The sequence below is a fragment of the Chelonia mydas genome, chromosome 3, assembly GCF_015237465.2.
Source record: "Chelonia mydas isolate rCheMyd1 chromosome 3, rCheMyd1.pri.v2, whole genome shotgun sequence".
NCBI lineage: Eukaryota > Metazoa > Chordata > Testudines > Cheloniidae > Chelonia > Chelonia mydas.
In genome coordinates this window covers 197,486,816-197,508,548 of record NC_057851.1, presented here as the reverse complement: position 1 = coordinate 197,508,548, position 21,733 = coordinate 197,486,816, and the positions used below count along the sequence as shown (strand labels likewise).

Here is a 21,733-nt window from a genome sequence, read left to right as displayed (position 1 = left end):
TGGCATTTTAAGTGTAAACATACCCTCAGTGTAGACGGGACCTAACTTAACATTAAACAAAAGGGAATTCAATGGAGTATTTTTCCCGACCTTCTTCTCTACTGGAAGCTCATTCCAACGGGCTTGTTTCTTTTCTACGTAATCCAGCAATAAATTTGACCAAATCAGGCATGGGCAGGTATGGTTCTCAATTTTATTTCAGTTCTGAAGAATTGCAAGACAGACAGGCAGGCAGGCAGAGACATAAAACAGACAAAAGTCAAAAATATTTTAACACCGCTTCCAGCAAACAAGTTAAAGTGTGATGATAAAGCCTACTAAAAGTCAGACAGAAGACAGCTTCAGTACTTTACACTATGTAATAAACAGTACTAGGATACCTTATTGCTCTTAATCTTGGCTATAGGAATTAGGTTAGGAAGAGTGATGCTTTAAAAATTGCATAGCATGGAGTCTACTCAGCCAGAAAAGCAAGCTGAATTTGTGTTGCTCAATACAGCGTAACAGAGTCAAGAAATTATTAAAACAGTTCTTTACTAATCAATTACGTTTATTATGCGAAGGTGTTATATACTCTGTGACATTTCATATTATGTTTTATTAGTCAGATTTCTTTTGTTTTTTAATAAAAGACTTTGGACTGGAGACGGCAGATTCTAGCATGAACAGGCTACAAAGGAAAGAGAATTCAAATGTGATTAAAATTTAGATTCCAGGGCAAGAACTGCCAAGCTGCAGAAAAATTAATCACAGCAGAAGCATCATAAAGACTTCTATTACAAAAAGATTTATAAATGAACTGGCAGCTTTCCTTTCCTTCTCACTTTCTCTCTCTCTCTTTTTTTTTTTTTAAAGTGATGGTAAAGACAATACAATTTGTAAATACAAGTGAACCCAAAGAGCAAAAGTTACTGTAAAACTAGATCTCCTGGATCATTGGCACAGCCTCCACCACCTGGTGGATGAGGTTCCCCAGTTGACTTTGGCGGTAACGCACGAGGTGAAGGTGAACTTGGAACAGCCCCTGTCAGACAAGGATTCTGAAATCTACTCAGAGGTTAGATACAACTTTTCAGTACCGATAGGGAGACTAAATGGGAATTCTATATCACCCAACAGAGCATAAGTGATTGTCAATTAATGGTGGAGACTTGGGGTTTGGGTAAAGAGAGGATATTGAAGACACCCTCTGCTGACCCAGCTACATGTTGAGATATCGTCAATCCAAGGGATTTGGCCTTGGTGCTCTGCTGAGAGGTTGATCTTGGGCCTTCGCTTTAAGGAAGATGTGAATTTTTGAGGGCCATATCAGGATGGCCAGGAGGACTGAATCGGAGTTTGGAAGATTGATCAATCTGGAGCATCAGTGTCCTCAGATTTTTGTAGTAACAAACCAGGAGATATTAGGGATTATAAATTTAACAGCCAAGCACAAATCAGTTACTAATCTGTCCATATTCCACATGCAGTAGTCATGACTCAAGTAAGAGACTGACACCTTCCCCTTAGGACAGAGCTATGCAATGCAGGTCTGGGTTCAATTGTGGGTAAGATTGCCAACTTCGCTTGCATGGGTACTCAGTTTAGCATGCACCTAGAATGGGCAACGGAGAGGAAGTGACTGTGGATTTCCATCTGAGATGTAAGATGCGTGCTATCCCAAAAGTGGCATTTGTTCAAATGTGACATGTCTACTTTGGCTAACCCTCTACATGATATTAACATAGCTGTGGTGGTGTACAGGTCATTCACCCTCTCCCCTGCTACCATTTGGGATCTTGTTGACTCTAGCACTGGGGTAATCAAAATGTACTGTACTTGGTGACTTCCACATTTACATCAATTACCACTGACAACAATGTGGACATTGGTTACAATAGATAAAAGACCAAAAGATACAATAATAGGAGTGTCAGAAAATCCTAGATAAAAAGACCAGTCAACATTTAATGGATAAAGCCTGTTTTGGCCTGTCACAACTCATATATTGTGTACATTGAGAGACAGTCATATAAACTTGTCCCATAAGCAAAAGGGGAAACCACAGATCTGCATTTGCGCCCTCAGATCAAAAAAATTACGTAACTGAGTTTTGGCGCTGCTTGATTAAAGTGCAGTAAATAAATACAATTTGGATTTTCCTCTTACAAATATCAATTCCTAGATACAAATGTGGTGTTTGAAAGGCAGACTAAGCTACTAATCTTGGTGGTATTTACAGCTCTAATTATAATTATATCTCAAAAAACTCCCAGTAGGTTCAAACTGCAACAGCCTATTTGCTTAGCAACACCGATTTCCATGAATGTCACCTTGTGTTCTACTCTCTGAAAAGGCTCCTCAGTGCATAAAGTTCAGGTCAAGGTCTCTGTTCTGATGTTCCGAACTCTTCATGCCTCCTTCATACTGGTCCCAAATACCAGAGAAATCATCTCTTTCTCCAGACTGATCTACACTAGAAAGGTAGGCTGATCCAGCTAAGCTGCTCAAGGGGTGTGAATTTTTCACACCCCTGAGAGATGTAATCAAGCTAACCTAATAGACAGCACTACGTTTATGGAAGAACCCCTTCTGCTGCTGTAGTTAATGTCTACACCAGCGGTTCTCAAACTTTAGCAACCTGAGGACCCCCATTTTGATTTAAATTTTTTCTCGGATCCTCAATCCAACTTCTAATTTTCTCTGAGGGTGCTCAACCCCACTCTACCCCTTCCCCCCAAGACCCCACCCCTGCCCCACCTCTTCCCTGCCTCTTTCTGCCCCGTCCCCTGAGCACGGCCCATCTCTGCTCTTCCCACTACCTCCCAGTGCCTCCTGCAAGCCGCTGAACAGCTGTTCCGTGGTGCGCAGGAGGCCCTGGAGGGAGGGGAAGGAGTTGATCAGTGGGGCCAGCGGTCCCGGGCATGATCCCCTAGAGCTGGACATGACTTGTAGACTCCCTGAAGTACCTTCGTGGACCGCAGTTTGAGAACCCCTGGTCTACACTACAGCAGTGCAGCTGTACTGCTGTAGTGTTTCTAGTATAGACAAAGTATAGACAAACTCCTGCAATAATTGCATTTTACCAGAACAATGGAAAAACCATCCACCACCTACAAGGGGGCTTGCAAACAGAGGAGACAGACCTTTTAGAGGAGCTGGAGCGAGGCTATAGAACTCACAACCTCAAGAGATAAGAACCACCATGGACCTTGACACTTCCACAGTTAAATTCAAAACTCATTTCTTTGCCCTAGCTTTCCTTAGTAAATTTCTTCAAAACAGAGATGCTCAGCACACTCGCAAACAACAAAACAAGCACGCAAGCAAAATAACCATATAAAACTCATCAAGCAGAAATTATTGGGTGACATTCTTTGGCCTGCACTATGCAGGAGGTCAGACTAGACTGGGAGGGAAGGAAGGAAAGGAGAAATTATTATTTCTATTTTTAAATATCTGGGAGGAGCTCAGATACTACAGTGATGCGGATGACTGAGTGTGCTGGTTCATCAACCATTCTATAATAATCAAGATCTGAAGACATAATGTACCACAATTTATGCTACAACTAGCCTGAACATGGTGTTCCCTTCTACAGCAAAACCCTTTGTGCTTTTTAGTTTCAAAACATGCTTCACAGGGGGAAGAAAAAAGTACTCATACTCTAAATAGATGTCATTTATCTTCTGACAGAAACTGTCAAACAAATTGCTTGATTCTGAGCTTATATTTCCTTAGCAATTCTCTGGATTTCAGCAATTGCTACGCAATGTGTTCCTATAACTCAGCAAACTACCATGATGCTATCAAACCTGTTATTTGTCTCACATCCGAATGCCAAGACCAACTGCCTGTTTAAAGTGCTGCTTACCAGACTGTATGTCAAGATGAAAGGATCAGTGTCAAGATCTTTCTTCATGACAACTTTGGCAAAGCCAAAAAACTGCCTTAGAAGAAAGCAGAGTAGTTTACTTAAGAATACTAAGTTAACTAGGTGTACAAAAAGCCTAGCGTTAAAGGGGAGGTCTTTCCAAAACATATGCTGTTGTTCAAACCGAAGTTATGGGTTTGATACATAAGTCCCTGGGTGAGGATCTTTGGCCTGCACTATGCAGGAGGTCAGATTAGATGATCATAATGGGCACTTCTGGACTTAAATCTATGAAAGTGTGGTTACAGTCAGATAATTGACTATGATACAGAGGGGAGTGAATCTATGGAAAAAGCCCTCGTTGAAAAGATGACCATGGGATGATCTTTCCCTTCCCTATTGCAGCCATACTATCCTCCATGAAAGATCCACACAGTAGAAAGACTCTGCGTGTCTGGGGTGAGGAGGAATAACTGAATTCAAGCTCCCTGCTATCAAGAACTTCATGCCTTCGACAGTAAAACATAAAGGCTGCTAATGCGGCTTTGAGCCCACTCAGAAGGTGTACTGCTCAGCAGGTTTAAGCGAGATGGTGGCAAAAATACTGGAAGTCGTCAGATCTTTGTCCATCCTAGGGGGCTCCTATTATTACGTATATTGCAGTAGCGCCCAGTATCCCCAGTGATGCACCAGGCCCCATTGTGCTAGGTGCTGTACACAGAACAAAAAGACTTCCCCTCCACCCAAGAGCTTACAATCAGTGCATCTTAACAGCATAGACACAGACACAATGAAACGCAAGCCATCAAGCCAAGAGCAGCATGGCTGTTGGCCTGGCCACACTGCCGTGACTGAGGGACCTTCCATGCAGCTGTCCAGGATCCTTAGGATTCCACAGTACCCTGGTGTGGTCCTGCCATTGTGAATCCCTTAGACTAGTCGGGGCAGAAGAGATCATGTGCTGATTCTACAGCTATTCAAAAGCCAGACTTTTTGTATTAGCTTTCTTCCTCCTCCGCGTGTATTTGTTCAGGAGATAAATACCTGGCCCTATTTTAAAATATCACCTTCATAATAAAGGGCTTTGCTCCCTATGAATATTCAGAGTTATAATACAGTCTTACTTTACTGACAAAAATAAACTTAAAAAAAAATACTGACAATGCTAATGCACCACCACAGCTACAAAAGAGGGAGAGAGCATGCTGGATTCTATTATGGTTTGAACTTTGGCAACAGAACTTTTAACCAGTCCAACTTTCAAATCTCCTAATTCAACCCACAGGGCTAAAGTTAAAGATATAATTTTCTACTTGTTAACAAAAGGATTTAATATGAAAAAATTACCAAGAAAACATACATGGAACCCTATGGTGTTTTTACAAAGTTACTTTTCAAAATATATTTTCCATCAGAGATTTTAGCTTTAACTATTGCACTGGAAAAAATAAATGCCAATTTTATTTTCCAGCACGTAATTGCAGTTATTGAACTGAAAGCTTTTCACTTATATTGTGAATAAAAAAAAATTATAAGTACTAAAAAGCATCTGAACACTAAGGCATCTTTACTCCCCTTGATGCACATGTAAGTCCTGGTCTACACGAGGAGTTTTGGTTGAATTTAGCAGCGTTAAATCAATGTAAACCTGCACCCGTCCACATGATGAAGCCCTTTTTTTCGACTTATTAAAGGGCTCTTAAAATCGATTTCCTTCCTCCACCCCGACAAGTGGATTAGCGCTTAAATCAGCCTTGTCGGGTCGAATTGGGGTACTGTGGACGCAATTAGATGGTATTGGCCTCCGGGAGCTATCCCAGAGTGCTCTATTGTGACCGCTCTGGACAGCACTCTCAACTCAGATGCACTGGCCAGGTAGACAGGAAAAGGCCCGCAAACTTTTGAATTTCAATTTCCTGTTTGCATGGTCACTTGCAGCTTGCCATGCTGGCCAGAGCTCATCAGCAGAGGTCATCAGCAGAAGTGACCATGATGGAGTCCCAGAATCGCAAAAGAGCTCCAGCATGGACCGAACGGGAGGTACGGGATCTGATCGCTGTGTGGGGAGAGGAATCCGTGCTATCAGGACTCCGTTACTTTTTTCGAAATGCCAAAACATTTGTTAAAATCTCCCAGGGCATGAAGGACAGAGGCCATTACCGGGGGCCCGAAGCAATGCCGCATAAAACTTAAGGAGCTGAGGCAAGCCTACCAGAAAACTAGAGAGGCAAACGGCCGCTCCAGGTCAGAGCCCCAAACATGCCGCTTCTATGATGAGCTGCATGCCATCATAGGGAGTTCAGCCACCACTACCCCAGCCATGTTGTTTGACTCCTTCAATGGAGATGGAGGCAACACGGAAGCAGGTTTTGGGGACGAGGAAGATGATGATGATGAAGTTGTAGATAGCTCACAGCAAGCAAGCAGAGAAACCGGTTTTCCCGACAGCCAGGATCTGTATCTCACCCTGGACCTGGAGCCAGTACCCCCCGAACCCAACCAAGGCTGCCTCCCGGACCTGCCAGGCGGAGAAGGGACCTCTGGTGAGTGTACCTTTTAAAATACTATACATGGTTTAAAAACAAGCATGTTTAATGATTAATTTGCCCTGGCATTTGCGGCTCTCCTGGATGTACTCCCAAAACCTTTGCAAAAGGTTTCTGGGGAGGGCAGCCTTATTCCATCCACCATGGTAGGACACTTTACCACACCAGGCCAGTAGCACGTACTCGGGAATCATTGTAGAACAAAGCATTGCAGTGTATGTTTGTTGGCATTCAAACAACATCCGTCCTTTATCTCTCTGTGTTATCCTCAGGAGAGTGATATCATTCATGGTCACCTGGTTGAAATAGGGTGCTTTTCTTAAGGGGACATTCAGAGGTGCCTGTTCCTGCTGGGCTGTTTGCCTATGGCTGAACAGAAATATTCCCCGCCTTTAGCCACGGGGAGGGGTAAGGGGCTAGCCACGTGGTGGAGGGAGGCAAAATGCAACCTTGGAACGAAAGCACATGTGCTGTGTATGTAATGTTAACAGCAAGGTTTACCGTGAAAGAGTGTAGCCATTGTTCTCGAAAATGTGTCTTTTTAAATACCACTGTCTCTTTTTTTTTTCTCCACCAGCTGCATGTGTTTCAAGGATCACAGGATCTTCTCCTTCCCAGAGGCTAGTGAAGATTAGAAGGCGAAAAAAACGCACTCGTGATGAAATGTTCTCTGAGCTCATGGTGTCCTCCCACACTGACAGAGCACAGACGAATGCGTGGAGGCAGACAATGTCAGAATGCAGGAAAAGCACAAAATGATCGGGAGGAGAGGGCTGAAGAGAGGGCTGAAGCTGAAAGGTGGCAGCAGCGTGATGAGAAGAGGCAGGATTCAATGCTGAGGCTGCTGGAGGATCAAACCAATGTGCTCCAGCGTATGGTTGAGCTGCAGGAAAGGCAGCAGGAGCACAGACCGCTGCTACAGCCCCTGTGTAACCAACCACCCTCCTCCCCAAGTTCCATTGCCTCCTCACCCAGACACCCAAGAACGCGGTGGGGGGGCCTCCGGCCACCTGGCCACTCCACCCCAGAGGATTGCCCAAGCAACAGAAGGCTGGCATTCAATAAGTTTTAAAGTTTTAAACTTTTAAAGTGCTGTGTGGCCTTGTCCTTCCCTCCTCCACCACCCCTCCTGGTGCTTCTCTCCTCCACCACCCCTCCTGGGCTACCTTGGTAGTTATCCCCCTATTTGTGTGATGAATGAATAAAGAATGCATGAATGTGAAGCAACAATGACTTTATTGCCTCTGCAAGCGGTGATTGAAGGGAGGAGGGGAGGGTGGTTAGCTTACAGGGAAGTAGAGTGAACCAAGGGGCGGGGGGTTTCATCAAGGAGAAACAAACAGAACTTTCACACCGTAGCCTGTCCAGTCATGAAACTGGTTTTCAAAGCTTCTCTGATGCGCACCGTGCCCTCCTGTGCTCTTCTAACAGTCCTGGTGTCTGGCTGTGTGAAACCAGCAGCCAGGCGATTTGCCTCAACCTCCCACCCCACTATAAATGTCTCCCCCTTACTCTCACAGATATTGTGGAGCGCACAGCAAGCAGTAATAACAGTGGGAATATTGGTTTAGCTGAGGTCTAACCGAGTCAGTAAACTGCGCCAGCGCGCTTTTAAATGTCCAAATGCACATTCTACCACCATTCTGCACTTGCTCAGCCTGTAGTTGAACAGCTCCTGACTACTGTCCAGGCTCCCTGTGTATGGCTTCATGAGCCATGGCATTAAGGGGTAGGCTGGGTCCCCAAGGATAACTATAGGCATTTCAACATCCCCAATGGTTATTTTCTGGTCTGGGAATAAAGTCCCTTCTTGCAGCTTTTGAAACAGACCAGAGTTCCTGAAGATGCAAGCGTCGTGTACCTTTCCCGGCCATCCCATGTTGATGTTGGTGAAACGTCCCTTGTGATCCACCAGTGCTTGCAGCACTATTGAAAAGTACCCCTTGTGGTTTATGTACTTGCCGGCTTGGTGCTCCGGTGCCAAGATAGGGATATGGGTTCCGTCTGTGGCCCCACCACAGTTAAGGAATCCCATTGCAGCAAACCCATCCACTATGACCTGCACGTTTCCCAGGGTTGCTACCCTTGATATCAGCAGATCTTTGATTGCGTTGGCTATTTGCATCACAGCAGCCCCCACAGTAGATTTGCCCACTCCAAATTGATTCCCGACTGACCGGTAGCTGTCTGGTGTTGCAAGCTTCCACAGGGCTCTTGCCACTCGCTTCTCAACTGTGAGGGCTGCTCTCATCTTGGTATTCTTGCGCCTCAGGGCAGGAGAAAGCAAGTCACAAAGTTCCATGAAAGTGCCCTTACGCATGCAAAAGTTTCACAACCACTGGGAATCGTCCCAGACCTGCAACACTATGCGGTCCCACCAGTCTGTGCTTGTTTCCCAAGCCCAGAATCGGCGTACCACCGCATGAACCTGCCCCATTAGCACCATGATGCCCGCATTGCCAGGGCCCATGCTTTGAGAGAAGTCTGTGTCCATGTCCTCATCACTCACGTCACCGCGCTGACGTCGCCTACTCGCCCGGTATCGCTTTGCCAGGTTCTGATGCTGCATATACTGCTGGATAATGCACGTGGTGTTTAATGTGCTCCTAATTGCCAAAGTGATCTGAGCGGGCTCCATGCTTGCCATGGTATGGCATCTGCACAGAAAAAAGGCGCGGAACGATTGTCTGCCGTTGCCCTGACGGAGGGAGGGGCGACTGACGACATGGCTTACAGGGAATTAAAATCAACAAAGGGGATGGCTTTGGGAGAAACTGAATGGCCCCCTCAAGGATAGAACTCAAAACTGGGTTTAGCAGGCCGTTGATTTCACAGAGGGAGGGAGGAGAAAATGAATACAAAACAAATCTGGTCTATTTCTTGTTTTGAGCCACTTCATCTATCTTTATACATCTTGCTGGCAGCAGACTGTGCAGTACGACCGCTAGCCGTCGTCATCTCCTGGGTGCTCGGCAGAAGACGGTGCAGTATGACGACTAGCCATCATCTTCTGCTTGCTGGAGGTTAAAAGACAGTGCACTGACGGTAGGACTGAATCGCCATGAGACAAAACAAGGGAAATGACCTGGCTGAGTCACTCCCATGTTTGCCCAGGCGCCCGGTTAAAAGAGCACCCAGGACTACGTCGATGACGGCTACCAGTCATACTGCACTGTCTGCTGCCAAAAGGCAATAAACTGTTGCTGTGTAGCAATGCAGTACCACGTCTGCCAGCACCCAGGAGACATACGGTGACGGTTACCTGAGCGGGCTCCATGCTTGCCGTGGTATGGCGTCTGCACAGGTAACTCAAGAAAAAAGGCGCAAAACGATTGTCTGCTGCAAACGGGGGCCTGACGATATGTACCCAGAACCACCCGTGACAATGTTTTAGCCCCATCAGGCACTGGGATTTCTACCCAGAATTCAAATGGGCTGCGGAGACTGCGGGAACTGTGGGATAGCCACCCACAGTGCAACGCTCCGGAAGTCGACGGTTGCCTCGGTACTGTGGACACACTCCGCCGACTACATGCACTTAGAGCATTTGTGTGGGGACACACACAATCAACTGTATAAAAACGGTTTCTACAAAACCGACTTCTATAAATTCGACCTAATTTCTTAGTGTAGACATACCCCAAGTTAAGTCACTGATGTAAATTACAGTCTGAGCTAGTCAGAGAATAGGGATCCCCCTCCACCCCCGTAATTATGGATTTACAATCTTTTTGTAACTAGAGTATGCAAATCCTTGAATTCTGATTTGCTAATGCCCTCACAACTGAATATCCGTATGTCCACAGATATAAACTTGGCTAACTTTTTATCATAGCTTTTCTTTCAGTTCAAAAACATACTTCAACCCAAATTATGTTGCAAAACATATAAGCATAATAATAAAATAATAAAATTTGAGTATCTTTTCTGATAACTTGGTAATAACCTAGTCTAGAGCTAATACCCAGTACACAACTGCAGTGTTGCTTTTTTTTTTTTAAGCTAATAACTAATTTATGTGAATTGGAATTCTGGATGCACTGACAAAGGAACAGATCTCTTTCTCCTCTTCCTACCCCTCTTTTTGTTCTGTTTTTTTAGGAGTATTAATCCTCCTCTTAAGGGCTCCCATATCACCAAGCTATATCTTAACAAGTTTACAAAAATGTAAACTAAAGTCAGAAAATAACTGTCATCAAAGAGAACAGATGTTTTTAAATGATATGAAATTCACTGGAAAGTACCACTCCACAGTGGTGTTAGAACACTTTGGAATAACGATATACCTCATGAGCTCCCTACCATATGCCTTAATATGTATTATTTCTAGCACTACTCTTCTTGTAAATGAAATTTCAAAAGGGTTTCACTAGTATTACGATTGCAGCATGGTTATTAGACTCTCAAACGTCTTTACAAATGAAAGTGTTCAGTACTCCACAAGTCTTGTTTGGGATCTAACAGCCTGTGTTTAATGAGGCCAATTGCATCTCTGCCTCTGGAAAGGTTAGCCTCTGTGCTTGTGGAGGGTCATTGGTTTCTCCCCTAGGATGAAGTGAGGAATCTTGGAAGTTTCGATTCCCTGATGTTTCAAAGAACACCAGCTGCTGATGAGAAGCAGGCATTGATTTGATGGGCACCAGCTGTTAAAGCCAAATACAAAAGGTAATTGCTGCATTAGAATTGCTTCTTTAATGGAAAGCAACTTCATCTGGATAGGATAGGCCCACGTCAAGGGAACAACAACAGGCCTGCTTTTCTCCTAAAGCTGAAGTATATCAAATCATCTCCCTCTCCACCCATCACCTCTACCGGGAGCTCACTCCAATTCTGCATCTTCTTATTTGGTATTCCTTCACACACAGGAAAAGTGAAGGAGCTTAAGCAAACAGGAGCTAGTCAGTATTGCCAAGTTCTGCCTGAAATGGCTCTCTCTTGTCTCAGCAGCCAAGGCCTGTTGAAAAAAATATATATACTATCTTCTGCTCTTCCTGACCCTCTACTCCCTAACACACACACAAAATTACATTTATTCAGCAATCTGTGATTCCTGGGGAACTCCTCCTTTGCCTACTTTTTTACTATGACAGCCCATTAAAACAGAGCTTTTAGACAAATAATGTCTTAATTTCATCCTCTCCCAGTCTTTATTGAACACCACAGAGGGGTTATTTGTGGGTTCCCACATCACCCAGAATTCAGCCTCCATATCCTTGTCTGCCCAGCCTCAAGCACTAACCACTTGACCAGGAGAATCAGTCACCGTCACTCTCCTGCCTCTCGTTTGGTGGGTTCTGCCCTCACCCCCAGTAGTCCCCCACCCCCACCCCCCAGTAGTCACAACGAGTTTAACAGCCCGCCTTGCCAATCCTTGTCAGGCAGGAGTCCATGTGCCGGATAGCACTATCTGGACAACATGGTCAACAGCTTTGCTGCAGAAGTCAAGAGAGTGCGTGTCAGGTTGTCTAGAGCGGCTCACGACCATGAATGCCAACTGCAGCGCAGACTGTTAAGACACTGGGCACACACCCAAAACTGGTTGTGTGTTCTGTAACAACATTTCACCAACCAAATATCAAGTGTGAACTCCTCAAGCACCAGGATTATTTTGTATCTCTTCATACCACTGGATCAGGTCTAGCTATAAGGCCCAGCAGGTCTAGAACATGGGCCTGCAGACATCTCCAGGCTGCCACCCAGTGGCAGCCGCAACCAGTTTGTTCTCCGCTACTCATGATGCGCTGTGGACAGAGACCATGGGAAGTCCCACCTCAGGGGTCTGACAGGCAACAGCCTCATGGCTCCTGATTGGCTCCCCATGCTGGGTGAACCAAAGGGGTATTCCAGGAAGTATCCAGGCAAAGCTAATTGCTGATTTCCTGTAGCCGCCAAGACCATTCTGGCTCTTGAACTCGTGACTTCGACCTCAGCTTGATTTAGACTTCGCCTCCTGACCCAGAAACCTGGCTTGGACTCTGACCCTTGGTATGGACCCTGACCTAGAGGCTGACTACAAACTCCTCTGCTACTCCCAGCCTCCGGTTTGACCCCGCTCTGATCCTTGCTCCTGCCCTCCCTTGTTCAGACCCTGATATTACCATACTTTACCATACGGTGGGTTGATTTAAATTGAAGTGATTTACATCACCAATTTTAATCATTTAACTCAGCAAGCAGGAAACCTTGATTTAAACCATTGGTTTGAATCGTGTTTAGGAAAATAACTAAAAGTACAAATGCTAAAGAAAGGTTGATTCTCATTGGTTGGTAACTATTAAAACATGTTGATTTGCAACTAGACTTAGTTGCACATTTAGTTACCACTAAATTTGGTGCTTCTTTTTTGCTAATCAGGAAGATACTCTAGCTATGCATTTATTTAATCCAGGGGTTCCCAAACTTTTTGCCTGCATGACCCCACTTGGAGACTGTTTCCGGTGACCCCATACAGCAACGAAGCAACACAGTGACTAACAAATCTGCACATTAAGTATGTTATTTAATGCCTCTAATGCGACACATGGGCTTGCATGTTGCAACACAGCTTCTCGAAGTCCAGCCGTGTGGGAGAAATTACACATCTAATCTCTGATGTGACATCAACGGTAGATCGATACTGAGACTTGATGGACAGAAGGGCGCTGAATCCAGCTTCACACAAATATGTGCTCGCGAATGGTAGCATCAGTTTCAAGGCACGTGTTGAGAGTGCAGGATATTCATTCTTGACATTGAACCAGAACTCCAGGAGAGAAAGTTGAGCACATGTTCCCTGAAAGAATCGATCACATCGACTACAACAGGGTTCAAACAAGAACTAGGTAAGTTCATGGAGAGTAGGTCCATCAATGGCTATTAGCCAAAATGGGCAGGGATGGTGTCCCTAGCCTCTATTTGCCAGAGGCTGGGAATGGGTGACTGGGGATGGATCACTTGAGGATTCCCTGTTCTGTTCATTGCCTCTGGTGCACCTGGCACTGGCCACTGTCAGGAGACAGGACACTGGGCTGGATGGACCTTTGGTCTGACCCAATATGGCCGTTCTTATGTTCTTATGAAATTTCAGTGAGCTGTTCAATTTCAGCTGCTGGCAAAACCATGGCCTCAGGCTTGCACTTAAAGGGGCTTTCCACCCAGTTATACTTTGTCATGTCCAAGTCTGGGAAAAAGGATGCAAACTGTTCCTCCATCCAGCTGAGATGCTCAGCCATCACCTGTGTGGGAAGCTAAATAATTTCACTGTCAGCCAGGAACTTGCAAAGCTGTGGGAAGGATTCACAGTTTGCCCTCAATAGATTATTCTTCCAGAAAACAATTTGCTTCATGAATCCTGTGAGTTGATCACTCGCTGAAGGATGTGGATGTTCTTTCCTTGCGGACCTGTATCCAATTCCTTCAGTTTCCCAAACGTGTCCGTGGCACAGGCAAGAAGTCACATCTTCCTTTGATCACATAGAAAATCAACAAATTCACTTTTTGCAGTCCACTGCACAGGCACACAGCTCATCTCGCAGTTCAAAAAGTCATCCCAGTGCTGTTCCTCTTGAAAGCCAACGAGCATCACTGTGGAACACCACCACATCATTATCGGATCCCACGTCTTCACACAGTTTTGCAAACGAACACGTGCGAAGAGGCTGAGTCTTGTTGTGGTCCATAATAGATGAGATCTCCTGCAATACTTCACCTAGGTCTGGACTCAGAGTTTTAGTTGCCAGTTGTTCTCTGTGAATCATGCAGTGAGTCCACACAACAGATGGAGCAACTTTCTCTACCAAGGCAGCCTGACCTGCTTTGTGGCCTGCTGTAGACGGAGTTCCATCTGTGCAAAAGGCCACCATGCAATCACATGGGATATTTTTGTCTTGCATGTAGCACCCTGAACATTCCTTGCGCAGTCTTGTGCCCAGGAAGAGGGAGTCAGAACAGAATATCTTTGAGAACTGCACCCTCCCACGTGTATTTCAACCAAGAAATGTGCATCATGCCCTCAGTGCTCACATCAACTTGAAGAGCAAAAGTATCCATGTTTTTCAGACCGCTCCACCAGTGTGTTTTCCTAATCTGCCACTATCAACTCAATCCATTGCTTCACTGTGTTGTTGGAGAGTGGAATAGCTTTAAGTTTGTTTGCCTTGGTTTCCCCACACATTACCTTCTGCATATCAATTAAAGCTGGGAAAAACAAAGGGTCTCCAACTGTGGGAGGGCTCTTGGCCTATGCAATGCAGTAGCTCACCTCAAATGATGCCTTTTGAGCGTGGTCAGAGTCGGACACAGCTCTCTTGAATTGCACTCGTTGTCGCAAACGTTCTTTCCGGCGCTGGAAAAATGACCTTGGTTTTCCAGTGTGTTCCTTCTGAAGGGGTTCCAAATGTTGTTTAAGTTTATTAGGCATCATGCTTTTACTAGATAACTCTGTGTGGCAGTAGGCATTTTGGCTTTTCTTCGTTCTTGACAAAAACACACTGGTGACGTCATACTCAAAGAAAGCCTCATCATATCTGTGAGCACGTTTCTTGCACTCTCGTTTTTGTTCATAACTGCATCATTAGACTCACTGCGGGAGGCTGAAGCACACACTCTCTATAAAATGAGTCCATTGTGCCTGTTATCACAAATCAGAAAGAGGAATTCAGAGTTAAGCAAATGAAGCCAGGACTTAGGAAGGCCCTGTGTGGGGACATTAAGGCATCACAGGTACAGTGACTTACAATGATTCTTTATCAAGTGCCAACAGGGTAGTCATGGTGGCATAAAACAAGATATGCGCCCTGCCGTAAGGAGCTTCCAAGCCCCTGCAGATTCCTATCTCAGAAAAGGCTAGCACAGGCTCCTACCAGCCCCAACAGAGAGGATGCTCTGTTGATAAGACTCTTGCCCACAGATAAGGATTTTCTGGATTCAAGTCTCTCAACTGGATGCTTGCACAGCCGGATGGTGCAAATGACAGAACGGCATCTGCACACCCACCTCCGCTCAGCCAACATGTCCGGATCTGCTCCACAAACACCACTCCAGGAGGCCACCATTTTACAAAATAGCAGCCTCCCCACAATTTGGCCTCATACACCCTGTACACGTGAGGTCACACCACAAAGAGGCTGCCATTTTGATCTACAAAAATGGCAGCCTCCGCACACTGTGACCTCACATGCCCTGCGCATTTTGTAGATTAGATGACATCGTCTCTGGGTTGAATCTGGCCTGTTGGACCCACGATCCCATCTGCTGATGGCCTAACCCCATTTGGGGTCACAAACCAGAGTCTGGGAACTGCTGATTTAAGCAATGATACCGTTTAATTTACACTTATTCACATTCTTAATTTTTATATTTTTTATTATGTTAATTGCATCATTCATCATTTTCTGTTATTTACTAGATTTTTATAGGTGATTTGTGTCAAGCTCTATTTGGATAAAAGGAGTACTAGTGGCACCTTAGAGACTAGCCAATTTATTTGAGCATAAGCTTTCGTGAGCTACAGCTCACCTCATCGGATGCATGAGCTGTAGCTCACGAAAGCTTATGCTCAAATAAATTGGCTAGTCTCTAAGGTGCCACTAGTATTCCTTTTCTTTTTGCAAATACAGACTAACACGGCTGCTACTCTGAAATCTATTTGGATAGAAATTCAAATTAAATTAACAAGCCACAAAAACAGCATTATTTTTTTAAACAATTTATTAGCTGAATTACTCCTGGGGGAATTCTGTGCCACTGCGCAATGCAGAATTTTGCAGAAATTAATGTTAGAGAATTTTCTTTTTTCCCCCCAACAGAAATGGGCTGCAAAGATGTTGTCTGCCACTAGGGGCTGCTGGATACAGCAGAGCCCAGCTCACATATAGAAGACAAGGCCGGGGGGAGTGGGAGGGAACCGGAGGGTACCTGGCAGCTGCAGTTCCCAGCATGCCCTGAAGGAAGGAGACTGCAGCAGGCAGGAAACTCTGTGCAAGCCCAGGACCCAGCATCAGGCTGTTTCTCACTCTGGATCCCTGGACTTTAGAGGATAGGGTGTGTGAGTGTCTGGGTGGGGGGAAGCCCTGCAGCTGGCCTCTGAGAGGGGAGGGGGTGTGAGTGTCTGGGCTGGAGAGGGCCCCATGGCTGGACTCCGGGGTCCGTGTCTGGGCTGGGGGGGGCCATGGCTGGGCTCTGAGGGAGGGGATATGAATGTCTGGGCCAGGCCCATGGCTGGGCTCTTGGGGGAGAAGAGTTGTGGGTGTCTGGCCTCCTGACTGGGCTCTGGGGAGGAGGCAGAAAGGGGACAGAGAAACAGGAACTGGGTTGCCGTAGGGGTTTCTGTAACTCTCTATTCTTGGGAGAATTTTTGTGTGTGTCTGTATTGTTACAGACATACTTGCTGACAGGTATTTTGAAATAAATTAGCAAATAACTGAAACTGGCGTGATTATGTAGTGTTATTTTGACAAATAAAATTTGCAGAATTTTAAAATATTGTGCCAGACTTTTTAATTTTTTGGCATGGAATTTTTAATTTTTTGATGCAGAATTCCCCCAGGAGTAGTGAATAGAACTACCTAAAATGTGCTGGATACATAAGGGAAAAAAAGTTCAAAAAATGTATTACAGTATATTTTCCGTTTAAAACAAACGTATTAATTCAACGAAGGGAGTTAATTTCAGCCCATTACTCTTAGTTGTACCCTAGGGCTCACAGAGAGCACGGGGGAAAGGAAAAGGAACAGCAATCACAAAGAGAAGGGAGAAGGTAAGAAGCAGAGTTGAAATTGCCAGAGAGAGGAAGTGGAACTTGAGTAGAAGTCTAGCATTTTTCCAAAGGACAATGATGGAGCAGCGGAGATTTTTAAAGTTGCAAGTGTCTCGATGTGGAGCTGCAATGTGTTAGCCCTCTGAAAGGGAACATGTCTGGGTCCTACACACCTAAGTGCTTTTGACAGTGCTTTTAACTTTCAAAGAGTTAAACAATTAGATTAAAACCTCAAAACTAGGGATTTTATTTTTTGACAACTGTATAATTTGTATAAAGTAGCTGATTTATGTTTTGTTTTATAAAGTGAAGTCAATGTGCTGGTCTTCGGCTCTGAACTGCTTTCACGAGCTAAGTCAAACAAGCCAGGCGCTGTCAGAGTAAATTCTTCTTTTATATTACTGTGAAAGTGTCTGGTGCCCTTTTAAAAAATAAAAGGCAATTTGACTCAAGATCAAACTCTTCACAAAGGTCTGAAAGGTTAATAGTGTCCCTAGTAATTCTTAAGACATAAGCACAGGTATTAAAAAAAAAAAATTAAAAGTCACTTGAAAATTGTTTCCCTTTATTTAAAAGCCATAGATTTCCTTTTTATCATTTAAATAGAACACAGCATTGTTTCAATATTTTTAAAAAACAAAGACAAATTTAATAAATGATGTAGTTAAAAAAAGAATGAGCTCCCATGATGCATTTATGAAAAGCAAGGTTCAGGTAAAGATATTAACATCGATTATTTACTGTGGCTCAGATTTAAGCATTCTGAGTACTTCTTTCTGGCTAGCAACATGAAACTTCCAGTCAAAAAGTGTTCTAAGACTGTCCCAGTTTATCTGCTTTGAGGATTTACTCCAGCAAATTAAAAACTGATGTTAAATCTCATTGGGCTTGCCAAAAAGTGAACACAAAATGCATTAAAAAGTTAAACTGCAAAAGGATAAAAACAAAACCTTAATATTTATCAAAAAAGCTGTGAGAATTACACATGCACACCACCATAAAACAAAGTTCTCAAAGATCTGTTGTAATTCACTTCTGCTGACGAGAGTATCAGAGTCCCAAGGCACATCAAGTAAGGACAAGGGGAAAACAGGACACTCAGTACAACAACGCAGACCTGGGACAGTCAGTAGAATGCAATTCTGCAATTCAAAGGAAAAACATTCTGTTGACTGACAATCTTACTGTTATTAGTCTATTACAATTTTAAAAGTTTGCACTGTTCAAAAGTATGCATAGGTAAAACGTAAGACAGTGCTGAAAAGGGTAGTTGCCAGTTAGGGGAAACTGTCTGTCAGCTACATCAGAAATCGACAGAAATTTACACACACCAAATAGATGGGAAATGCAAAGAGGCTCCTCATCTCCTGCCACATAATGAGTTCAGTGGAAAACTCTGTTGCCTCACAGCACTAGTGATCATTTAAAACTTTTCTAGCGAAATAAGGGATGACGGTATACTGGAATGGAAGCTGCTTGGAGTCTCTGGAGTCCACTTTATACATCATTTGCCAATACAGTGTCCTACTTCAGTCAAATCACACATTTTAAATAGCACCCTGGGATATTTGGTTCTAGCTATGTCTCATTTTGTGGAAGGAATACATTTATACATGAGGGGGAGTCACCCCAGTCTGGGTCAATGCTCAGGAACTATACAGAAGACAGAGGTATGCCTAAAAGACATTGCTGACAATGTGATTCTTCATCATTGGAAGGCAGATGACATTACAGCCTTTGTAGAAACCAGCATATATGCTATGGCTTTATTTAATACACGTTCTTTAGAACAAATTGCAAAACTCTGAGAAATCTGTTCATACTATAGCACTGGCTTGGTAGCAAAAAACCCATCATTGAAATTCCAATGCTAAGTACAGGCAAGTCTTGAGTACTGTGTTCAATTTTGATCACTCCATTTCAAAAAGGATACAGCAGAAATCAACAAAGCCCAGAAAAGTCATGAAGAGACTTCCATATGGAGGAGAGTGTATTTAATTTGGGTAGGTAACAAATAGGTAGCAGCATGCTGGAGCTGACTAATCAGTTTTTGGAAGATCAGTCAGATACTCCCATTTACCTTGCTGCACAATCCTAGAGCATGGTTTAATTTCATAAAAATGTGGAACTTATTGCCACAAGATATTGAGGCAAAGTACTGAGAATGATTATAAAAAGATGGAAAACATTTATCTGCATACTAACTAAATCGTCTACAGCTACACTGGCTAGGACTAGAATGTGTAAGAGACACCAGCCCTCATGCTTCAGAACAAAAGCAAAGCCATCAGCATATTATTGCATAGCTTCCTTTGAAATATCGCAAGTAGAAAACCTACTGCATAACGGTAGAGTCAGGATACCTGAGCTAGGTGTGCCATCAATCTGATCCAATATGGAAATTCCACAACTCATAAGGAGAAAGATCAGCATCACCAACTTATTTCATAAGAATGGCCACACTGGGTCAGACCCATGGTCCATCTAGTCCAGCATCCTGTCTTCCGACAGCAGCCAATGCCAGGTACTTCAGAGGGAATGAACAGAACAGGTCATCATCAAGTGACCCATCCCCTGTCGCACAGACCCAGCTTCTGGCACACAGGTTTTGCATCCCTGCCCATCCTGATTAGTAGCCATTGATGGAGCTATCCTCCATGAACTTATCTAGTTCTTTTTTGAGCCCTGTTATAGTCTTGGCCTTCACAACATCAGCTGACAAAGAGTTCCATAGGTTGATTGTGCATTGTGTGCAGAAATACTTCCTTTTGTTTGTGTTAAACCTGCTGCCTATTAATTTCATTTGGTGACCTCCAGTTCTTATGTTATGAGAAGGAGTAAATAACACTTCCTTATTTACTTTCTCCACACCAGTCATGATTTTATAGACCTCTATCATACCCTCACCTTAGTCATCTCTTTTCCAAGCTGAAAAGTCCCAGTCTTATTAATCTCTCCTCCTATGGCAGCCGTTCCATACCCCTTATCATTTGTGTTGCCCTTTTCTGTACCTTTTCCAATTCCAATATATCTTTTTTGAGATGGGGCAACCAGATGTGCATGCAGTATTCAAATGTCCTTATTCCATTTCTGGACGTTACTGAGCACTGGCCCAGGACAGGTTACATAGCATTCCCCTATCAACCCACAAACAGCATGATATGGCCCATATGGTTTGGCCCAGAGCATGGCATTAGAATCTGATTCACCTGAAAGTCTGTTTTCAGTGCAGATCTGCCAGTTTGCAGCTCACTGAAGCACAAACTAGTTTGGTTCTACTGTACAGTACAACTGTAATACAGATATTTAGACACTGGAATATTCTACCCAAACTATTGGTAGCTTACTTTTTTTTTAATTTACATTTTAGATAAAGAGCGATTACAAAGCAATGCTTACTCCTTGTGCAAGTCTATTCTCCAGAGACGTTTGTTTTCAGATATAAAATGGCCCTTTATGTTTTGATATAAAGAATTTAATTTCACTGAAGAACTAACGCACGTAGCATCAATTAGTGTTCAAAAAAACTGAAAAGTCTGCATCATCACCAAAATCAGCTTCTCTCTATTGCAACCATAACGCTGAATGTCTCTTATTAACCTAATTGCACAGAACATTTTATTAAACAGATATTACCATTTTTTCCACTCGTCAAAAAGCTGCTTGGAACTAATAAAATATGACCGACTGTGGAGACTATAAATTGAGATTTCCATGGCTTTGGCTGATAAAAGTGCAAACAGAACTGCAAGGACTTGAGTTCATAAGTATGGCACAAAGCACTACTGACACAATATCAATAGCGTGTCATCTGGAAAGATTTTAAAATAAAACATTGGGAATGAAAAACAACAGAAGCATTATATCCTCAGTAGACTGAATCAGCAAAGAATCTTTCCAATTGCTCAGTCACAAATACAAGCATGAATCCAGGTACAACTTTCTGCAGCCAATAAACAGGTCTAATTTTTTTAATCAATATTTTGAATGTTTTGGGGGGTTTTAAACAGCCACATGGACAAAACCAGAAAATACTTATTAAAAGAAAAATGAACATACTGCAATTTCATATAATTTCACGTCTTCTCCCATCAATAGTTATGATTATTTCTTTTTAAGTGGCAACTTAGGAGTAATAGGAGCTTAAGTCTCCAAAATATAGGGCATCTGAGGCTGAAAAATCCAATCATCCACAGTAAATAGGAGCTTTCCCTTTTCAAGTGCCACCAACTTCTGCAGAATCTAGGCTTTCAGTTAAAAAAAAAAAAAAAAAAAAAAAAGATTCCATCCCGTATGGTTCCAGTAATCTTGCCAATAAAACCTTAGCGTCTTCTTACGTCTGTACACACCTCCGGTGCTTCTGCTGCAGCAGAGGGAAAACAGAACGGTCTGGTCCGTTTTTAGTGCTGCTGTTCGAACCTCATGAGCAGCAGTGAAACCAACCAGATTCGAGACAGCTGCATCCTACTGCAACTTGGGAAAGCTCTGAGCAACTGGAGAGGCAGGAACTTGGGCTATACGGGGATGGGGGTAGGGGGACCCACAATGGAGGTTGGGAGAAGGATGAATTAGTAGAGATCCTCCCTTGTAGAAGCCAGG

The 21,733-nt window shown here is 43.8% G+C and overlaps 1 protein-coding gene across 2 annotated transcripts in view; it reads right to left on the bottom strand.

Annotated features, from left to right (window-relative positions):
* DTD1 (D-aminoacyl-tRNA deacylase 1) overlaps window positions 1-21,733 on the bottom strand; it is a 97,008-nt gene that overhangs the window by 49,648 nt on the left and 25,627 nt on the right. Inside the window, exon 5 of one of the 2 annotated variants that reach the window (XM_037896222.2) lies at window positions 17,801-18,276. The exons of the other annotated variant lie outside the window; for it this stretch is intronic. Coding sequence (XP_037752150.1) covers window positions 18,049-18,276 — 228 coding nt within the window. The 3' untranslated portion in view covers window positions 17,801-18,048. Of the gene's footprint in view, window positions 1-17,800; window positions 18,277-21,733 lie in introns of those variants that run through there. 2 annotated transcript variants of the gene reach the window in all.